Below are 8,622 nucleotides of genomic sequence, written 5' to 3'. Positions count from 1 at the left end.
TTTGGATTAACTGTTTAATACACTTGTGCACATGTGCGTATAGCAAAGAGGCAACTGTGAATCATAAGGCTACTGAGACATTGGCAGGTTCTGGGAAGAGCAAAGGCCCTGCGGGAGGCCTGGGCGAACGGGCACCCCCCCATTTGCTTCTCTTTGTCCCCGTTCAATACGCAAAACCCACACGGAGGAGGGGAAACGGCCTCTTTCACCCTCGTTTGCTCAGCTCACGCAGGAGAGAGCTGCCAGCCAGGGCACAAGAAAACAAGAGCGAGTTCAGGAGCTCCCTCCTGCCTGACGCAGAGGAGGGAGGGAGAATGCAGCGCTGGGAAACGCTTCGGTTCTCCCCTGCTCAGCTCGTTTGCTTTCACTCGATGCCAGAGTCGCTGTGAAGGTGGAGGCGGCGACGCGTCCGGCTGTCCCAGCGCTGCGTGCCGGGGCAGATCCCCGCGCCTGCCCTCCTGAGCTGCGCTAGGTTTTAGGGGAGTCGCAGCCTGCCAATGACAAGGTCTTTTAGTGAAAGGGACGATCAGTTGAGTCTCCATATATTAGTTATTCACGCACACGCAGGGAGGTGGGTCATTCTAGTTTTCATGTATATCCATATATAAAGTGTACGTTGCCCTGCACATATTTTATATTTCATATATATATCATATATATATATATATAAAATTTTAAAAACCCTCCAAAAACCTAAGCTAGGAATCTCCAATCCCCAGGAGGGCCGTCCTCTCACGCCTGTCCAAGCACCAGGAGAGGGGCATCAGGTCGAGTCTATGGAAACATTCACGTCACCCTCCCTCTCCCTACCTCTGCCTACCGCACCAGGGGCTCAGTCAGCGCCCTGAGGGCCCTCCTCAGTCCCGCTCTGCCCCAAGGCTCCTATGCTCAGTTCTCCCGGGCTCTCCGCAGGATCCGTGCTGTGCGTCGGCTTTCCTGAGTGAAGGCAATCCTCGGCCAGGCGCTGCTCTGCTGGAACGCCTCCCGCCGCTGCCTCGGAGCCGTCCCGGGATGGATCCTTCAAAGGCTCCAACAGGTCCGTGTCTGCCCGGGGCGCATGGGCACACAGGTCCTGCACCTTCTTATTGAGGTCGTTGCGCTCCGTTTGCAGGGCTCGGCACAGTTTCTCCAAACGCTGGATTTTCACCTGAAGTCCCTCTAACTCTTTGTCCCGAAGGGTTTTCTGCAAATAGAGAGGCAGTTCAGACTCCACCACGCTGGGGACAGAGGGGCAGAAAGGGAGAGAGATGAAACCCCAGAGGGAAGTTCGAGGGGAAAATACTTGTGACGAAACATTTGGCATTCAAAGAACCTGATCCTATCGTCACTGCTGCTTTCCTCCCTTGCCCCCACAGAGGCCAAGCGCCGACGACCGTCTGACTTCTTCCGCACACCTCTGCACTAATTAACCATCACTTTGCCACGTGACAGAGGGCTCCAACCAGCACGTACAGGGAAGGAAATCAATCCGAAGGGGAAAACACAACCCCCCACCCAGCCTGCCTGCCATGAGACAGAAGCTGTCCTGCTGCCCCTCATCTCCGGCCCAACACCACGCTGCTCCAGCTGCCTCTGCAGAGAACAGCCAGAGCCTCCTCACCTCTTCAGCCATTTCCAAGAGAGCCTTGTTGCTGCTCTCCCAGCGAGAGCGGTACATAGTGGTCTCTTTCTCCAGCTTCTTGATTTTCTTCGTCATCTACAGAATCACAGTGACAAAAAGGGAACAAATAAGCCAGAGGCAGAGCGCTGCAGTTACATCTCATGTGTCCTCAAATGGGCACCCACTTCCCCAGCGGAGACAGCGAGATTCCGCTGTCCTGGGAAACTTGTGTTGCTGCAGTCAGCTTCACCAGAGGGAAACAACAACGACCAGGTAACAACAAACAGGGGTAGCGCTGCTTGTTCTGACACAGGTGGGACACAGAAGTCACCGTGCAAGGACGGCATCAATCTTAATACCAGCAAAACTAAGCAAAACTAACACAGCTGTGGCTTTTCCAGCTCACAGAAGCATGAAGGAGAGGCAGGCAGTGCCTCCAGCCCACGCAAGCTCTGCAGGGCAGCAGAAGCGTTACCCACCTTCTCCATCTCCTGTTTAAATGTCGTGAACACTTCGCTGCTTTTGGAAAGGGTGTTCTGGAATTCTTCGAACTTCTCTGTGTAGAGAGCCAGCTGCAGGGAGAGACAGGGTTACAGCTCCTCACTGCTCCCCTTGGCACCTCCTGACAGCCTTCCCCAGGAGAGGGGAGATGTCAGCCAAGAAGTGAGCTAGTTATCTTGTGACTGGACTTCACGACAAACAACCTGGCGCAACAGAGCTGCTCTGGCAACATTAGGTACTGGAGAATGTGGAAAAATTCTTTGCTAAGGAAAACAACCTCAGAGACTGATGCGCTCTGCAAATGTCTCCGGCCTTGGCAGGAGGCACTTGCTGGGTCTGATTCAGCAAGGTATGATCACAGGACTGCTCCCAGCAGTGGGAAACGTGCTCATAAAAACAAAGGCCCCTTGCTCCCAGAAGGCAGAATTGCTGAAGGAAGTCAGCCCACACTGTGCTGACACAGGCTCACCAACACCAAACTCAGGAGCAATCCTGACTCTGCGTTTTCCCAGTTAAGGAACTCTGGGTTGTTCCCTGCTTAGGGAGGAAGGAAAAAACCCAAATTACCAGGCTGAGCACCCAGACTGGGTAACTCACCTGCTGCTTGAGATGGGTCTCCTGCTGCTTCATCAGCTCACACATCCTCTGCGATTCCACAGCTTCCTTCAGCAGCTAAGGAAGAGCAAAAGCAGTTACCAGGCTGCCACCAAGGAAGGTTCTCAACATGCCCCTGCACAGCCAGCATTTGGCCTGGAGATGGGAACGGGCTGGGAGAAACCCGAAGGGCAGAGCAGGGCTCCAGCCTTGCTCAGGGAAACGGTCACTGCCAGACATGCCTGATCTGATTTGGGCTCCGCACTCAGGGATCCAACGGTAACAAGCCTCCACAGAGGGACAAGGCAAAAAGCAAAGCAATCGCGACCATCAGAGAACCGCTCTAAGACTTACAAAGTCCTTCTCCCGCTGGTGTCTCTCCTCTGCCTCCTTCAGCATTTCCTGCGCCTGCTGGAGCTTGGCATCCACCAGCTGCTGCTGCAGGTCCTTGTGTTTGAACACCTTGTCGATGTGCTGCCAAGGGAAACACCACCGGTCATTGACACGCTCAGCCAGGCCCTTGCTGCCCAGGCAGCGACCCAAGGGCAGAGCCCAGAGCCCGGAGCCCCCTTCCCCCCTCCACCAGCAGAAACGCTTCCCTGGGCAGGTGAAGGACCCTACACCAGGTCTCCCACCCTGACGCACCTCCTCCCGCAGCTCGTACTGCTCGATGAGCTTCTTAAGCCGCTCTGCCAGCTCCATGTTCTCCTGGCGCAGCTTGGAGTTCCTCTCGTTGTGCTGCTCCATCTGGAGCTGGATGTCGTTCAGCGTCACCTGGAAGTGGGATGTCACCTCCTTCCGCTTCTCCTCTTCCTCCCGCGCACGCTGGACACCTTCCTCCTGCGTGAGGAGGGCAGAGACAGCAGGGACGTGTCAGCTGCTGTGCCAGGCAGGTAGGTGAGCAAACTGCCCAAACTGTGACGCTCTGAACCCGCCCAGCCTCCCACTGCTCCTTGTATCAACCCGGAAGGGACTTTGGGCCTTTCCCCTCCCTTTCTCCAGTGAATATACCCTGAAATAACACTCAGGCACAGTGCAGGATGATGGCTCAACAGCAAAATTAAAACACTGGACTCTGGGCAATCACTGGTAAAGGTAAGTTTGCCAAAATAGCTCGCAGCCCCACCACAGGTGATCCAAGTGCTCGGGATGAAGCAGCTCCTGGAACAGTGCCCGGGAGACACTTGCCTTGAGGGTGCGGTTGTGTCTCTGGAGCTCGCGGCACAGGCTCTCCAGCTTGCTGCGGGCCAGAATGGCCTTGCTGTGCTCGCTCTGCAGGTGGTCCTTCTCTTGCACCAGCTGCGTCTGCTTCTTCTGCAAGATCTTCATCTGTTTCTGGGAGTTACGGTGCTCCTCCAGCTGGGACAGGGGAGCAAAGGGCACAGATGCAGCAAGACAGACCATGGCAATATGATGGGCCGATGCTGCTCTCTGTGCTCTGCGAGGGCGGCAAGAGCTTTATAACGCAAAAGATGCCACTTTTGAGCAGAGCAGGACTGACGCAGAGCCCAAGGTGCCCTGGACAGGGCCCTGCTCCTTCCTGAACTCCTGTCCTGCTGGAATCTGAAAGACCTGCACGTTCATCCAGCACCTCCACACGCATGTTGCTCAAATGGAGCAGAGCTCTGAGCACAGGGAAAACCTGAACGCGTCCACTTCGGACATGCACAGACAGTCCCACACCTCCTCTCTGTACTGGATCCCTGCACAGAACTAGATCTGTGCCTGGGACTAGCTCTGGTTAAACATGGCATCAGATGTTGTGTGTTTTGTACGGCTGTACACGCAGCAGCAGGGTGACTCTGCCAAAAACGCACTTCTTGCTCAGAAATTATCAAGAGAAATGCAGCAACTGAGTGGTGGAGACAGGAGACGTATCCGTGCGAGCCTCTGTCACGGTTGGGCCGGCCAACTCTCAGCACAGCCCTGCCCACAGGCAGAGCGGGACACACGGGCTCAGCAGAACAGACCTGGCCACAGTACCCTCCTGGGACAGGATGCGGCTTCTGCGTTAGAGGAGCAGAGAGAAAACAGATCTGAAGCCCTCTTACATGCAGATTTGCCAAAAATACTCCCGTCCGTGCTTACGCTTCTGCAAACAATGCCTGGCTGGACCAAGCAACATCCATCCTCTGATATTTGGATCTCCAGCACCGCAGAGATCCCAGAACATCACTGCAAAGCTACACGTGTGTTCCTGGACTGTCCTTCTTAATATCAAGAAAAAAAAAAATCTACAGCCATCTTCCGCCTCCTCAAGCAGCTCCCGCGCTCGCTGCTGCAGCGTCCTCCCCCAGCCCCAGAAACGAAGGAATACGCACTCACCAGCTCAGCGTATTTCTTGCACAGTGCTGCCAGTTTCTCCTCTGGCGTGCTCAGGGTGTTCAGCGTCTGCATCAGCAAAGTGATTTCTTTCCCTGGAATGAGACACAGAATTAAAATAAATAAAATAAAATCACTCGGAGTTCTGGCTCATAAGGGCAAAGGCAGGAGAGACAAACCAGAGCTCACAGCCGCACCTGCCCTGGGCCACAGCTACCATCTCCTCCTCAGGGCTCTGCCCCACAGATTTCACCGCATACAGCGGGTGAACAATTGAAGCAGCTGGGGAGAGACCTGGTTTTCAGAGCGGAAAACCACGCTGGGCTGGCTAGGGAAGAGTTGCATCCAGCAGAAGAGAAATCCACAGAATTCAGAGGCTGCAGCAGCACCCAGGAGCTGTCGGTGCCTTTGCAGCACTCGGCACATTTCCTCACACCCCACAAAACACAACGCTGTACCGTTCCCAAACACCGCTGCACATCACGTGCCCAAGGCGCTTATTTCACTGAGGGCAATTAGTGCTGTATAAAATCAACGTCTGTACCCAAGTTCTCAGGCTGGCGGCGCAACCAGAGCAGCGAGCCTCTTACCTAGGCCCTTGGCTTTCTTCTTTTCCTGAGCCTTCTTCTGATCCCGCTCCCCACACTCCTCGCTGGGTCGAAACTCTTCAGTCCCCTTCGTGCTTTCCTTCTCCCCGTTCATCTCGGGGCTGCCCGTCTCCTGCTCACCGTTCCTCGGGGACTCGCTACGACACTTCTCGGCTTCTTCCGGCTCCGCAGGCTCGCTCTGCCCGCCGTCCTCGCCCGGGCCCTCCTGGCTGGCATCCACACAGTACGTGTTCAGGATGTCCTCAAGCTGCCTGCTGAGCTCTTCGGAGACGTCACGCACAGCAGGCCGGGAGGACTTGGTGTCCTCCTGCGCAAGAGGAGCTGTGGGAACACAAAAGCGTAAGGCTTCCCCCACACTGTCTATTCCCTGGTCTCTATAAACACCCGGCAAAGGGAAGGTTTCCCGAGCACCCCACTGCACCAGGGCTGGCTAAACTTCCCGCAACATAAGCTGCTTTGTTCCGGCTGCATCTCCAGCCAGCTGCCCTGACAATGGAGGTGCATTCCTAACAGCCTCTCTTTTGATCCCGAGAGCATGACCAAGCCCCTGACATCTGTCAAGAGCAAAAATCCGCCCCCTCCCCACCAGCCTTTAATGAAAGCAGGTTCTGCGTGAGCTTCCCCTCATAGGAACTGCCTGCTAACATCCCCAGAGCCAGGCTTCTTTACATTAAAATAGATTTTTAAACCTGGGTTAGCCTCTCTCCTCACATGCAAGAGCAGCTGTACTGTCTCAGATCAAATGCATCTTATCCCTGACAGTGGATGCTTGCGAAAAGACCAGGCAGCACATCCATCAGTTTTCATCTTCCAGAGAATTATTTTTATGACGTGCCAGTAACAGGGCAGGTCACTCAACATAACGCTGCCCCAAGCAAAGAGGTGTCTGACATTTGCTGAACGGGACTCTGAAGGTCTAAGCAACGATAAACGACCCATCATTTTCAGGTGAGGATCAACTCCATGCTTTGGTCAGGAAGTGGGAACTACTTCAGAACTGTACGCACACAGAAATAGGAAGAAACCAGGATTTTCTGCCCCGGAAATCACAGCTGCTGTTCTACAAGTAAAAAGAGCTGGATACAGCAGCCCGTTCATACAGAGAGCACCAGCCTGGCTCTTTCCAGGCTCAAAACCCACCCTCACGCGTTTCCTGTGCCTCGCTGCCAGGGCTGCCAGCACTGCCAGCACTGCCATCAGCCGCGGGCAGGGAGCGGCGCACCCCAGGCCCTGGGGATTCCCCACCTTCCAGGGGTGCTGCAGCCTCCGACGAGTCGCCTTCCTCCAGCGCCAGCCCACTGCTCATTTTGGAAGAGCTGGCAGGCCGCGGGGCTGCTTTGGTCTCCCCGCCTTGGTTCTTCATCACGACCTTTCTCCCCACTCAGTCTTGACAAACCCTACAAAAAGAGAAACAGCAACTATTCTTAATTTTAAGAAGTAACAGTTTGAAGGATTTTAGAAGTCAGTAACCTGGACTGGGAAGGAACTTGTTCTCGGCAGAGGCTCTGTGCTGAGGAAAGCATCGTTTGGTTTTTGATTTGCACCTCACTTGCAAGGGTCTCCATATCAGGATAACTCCTCTTCCAGCTGAGGAGTTATCCTCCGAGAGCAACGCAGCGTCTCCCAACTCACAGTGTGCAGTTTCCCTAATCCGCTGGGCACAGCCTTCTCGGCCCTGGCTGTCCTTCCCTCTTACCCCCACCCTGTTTCAGTCTTGGATTTCAAAACTCAGAGCGGTCTGCGCACACTGACAGAGACCTGGAGACCAGAGCCTCAACAGCAGAAAGGTCAACACTGAGTAAAACCGCGTACCTGGCTGAGGAAAGCCCACAGCTCCCCGGTGCTCAGCGCCAAAAGGATTAACCAGTATTGCCACGTGCCAGCGCCAACAGACCGAGCCCAAATCCTGGCTCCTCTCTCCTCGTCCTCTCTCCCTCCGCAGGGGATGTTCGTTCTCGCCCTTCCCACCCGCACCCTCTGCTCTAGTTATGACGCTAATTAGGGAGCAGAAGCGGCCGATGCTCCTAGTCTAGAGGGAAGGGATGGTTCCACGAGAAGCGGGGAACACCTTCTCTTGCCATTTTGCAGCAGTTACGCAGCAACCTCGGCTTTTCCTCAGAAAACAGCCCAGGACGGGGCTAACGAAGGAAAAACGTAAGAGAAAATTAGCGGCGGCGGCAGCCAAGCACATGTGTCATCCACCCACGTGCAGGCTGGAGGCCGTGCCCCCTCCCACGGCGGCCTGGCAGCGCGGCTTCACCGCACTCACGGAGCCTCGGGCGCTCTTTTTTCCCTCCGCTGCCGTAAATAGCGCAACTCCCGTGCGCTTCCCGAGGCTGCGGCGGGCGATAACCGGCTCCGCAACCCCCCCACGCACCCACCGCGGGTGAGAGGCGACCGCTCCGACCCTGCCGCGGCCCTCGCCCCCCCCCAGCCCCCCCTGACGCGGCCGCCTGGGCAGCCGCTGCCCCCCCCGGCCGGCCCGAACCTGCCGCACTGCCCTCGTTAATATTTCTGCCCCGTCCCTAATTAGCACCGACCTCCCGGCCGTACCCCTCCCGCCCCCGTTAATGCCCCTGCCTTCACCCCGCATGACCCCCCAATGACGTCAAAAGCAGACACACGTCTTCCCCCCCCCTCCAGCACCGCAGTGACGTAATGCACGCACCCCCGTGGCGTCAGCTCCAGCGGTCTGACGCAGGTCTCCCCTCTCTCCTTAGCCAATCAGCGCGCAGGACCCGGCGGCACCCCGGTACATCGGAGGGAAGGGGGAGGGGAGGGAGGACGGAGCGGCCCCCTCCCCGTGCCGCGCGGCCCCGCCGGTGCCGATAGCGGTGCCGGTGCCCGCAGCGCCCCGCCCGGCTCCCCCCGCCTCCCGCCGGCCTCCGCGCTGAGGGAAGCGGCTCCGGCCCGGGCCTCCCACCGGGTGCGCGCTGCGCATGCGCCGGGCCGCGCCACCGCCCAATCAGCGACGGGGAGCCGCGGGGCGTGCCGGGA

At 56.7% G+C, this 8,622-nt stretch overlaps 1 protein-coding gene across 4 annotated transcripts; it reads right to left on the bottom strand.

Moving 5' to 3' along the window:
* TXLNA (taxilin alpha) lies at positions 1-8,565 on the bottom strand. 4 transcript variants are annotated; one of them, XM_054802027.1, is made up of 12 exons: positions 8,294-8,565; positions 6,766-7,022; positions 5,608-5,946; positions 5,021-5,112; positions 3,884-4,054; positions 3,341-3,535; positions 3,050-3,169; positions 2,699-2,773; positions 2,080-2,172; positions 1,601-1,696; positions 811-1,183; positions 1-491 (listed from the first exon to the last, which is right to left on the bottom strand). In XM_054802027.1, the coding sequence occupies exons 2-11, from the start codon at positions 6,986-6,988 to the stop codon at positions 833-835; spliced, it is 1,755 nt and encodes a 584-aa protein (XP_054658002.1). In that variant the 5' UTR covers positions 6,989-7,022; positions 8,294-8,565; the 3' UTR covers positions 1-491; positions 811-832. The 4 variants fall into 4 exon arrangements, with proteins under 4 accessions (XP_054658002.1, XP_054658000.1, XP_054658003.1 ...); XM_054802025.1 differs by having other exon boundaries at positions 1-1,183; XM_054802028.1 differs by having other exon boundaries at positions 1-1,183; positions 6,871-7,022; positions 8,294-8,564.
* Between the last annotated feature and the right edge of the window lie 57 nt (positions 8,566-8,622).

This window comes from Grus americana, chromosome 23 (assembly GCF_028858705.1).
Source record: "Grus americana isolate bGruAme1 chromosome 23, bGruAme1.mat, whole genome shotgun sequence".
Classification (NCBI taxonomy): domain Eukaryota; kingdom Metazoa; phylum Chordata; class Aves; order Gruiformes; family Gruidae; genus Grus; species Grus americana.
The sequence above is the reverse complement of the archived record's forward strand: the minus strand, read 5'-3'. Positions and strand labels throughout refer to the sequence as shown.

Bases quoted from the DNA above. Each gene is read 5' to 3' on its own strand.
- TXLNA (XM_054802025.1), bottom strand. From the start codon at position 6,988: ATGAAGAACCAAGGCGGGGAGACCAAAGCAGCCCCGCGGCCTGCCAGC. The intron at 5,113-5,607 runs GTAAGAGGCTCG...GTCTCATTCCAG, and splicing joins GAAGAAAGCCAAGGGCCTAG to GGAAAGAAATCACTTTGCTG. The intron at 1,697-2,079 runs GTGGGTAACGCT...GTGATTCTGTAG, and splicing joins TTAAACAGGAGATGGAGAAG to ATGACGAAGAAAATCAAGAA.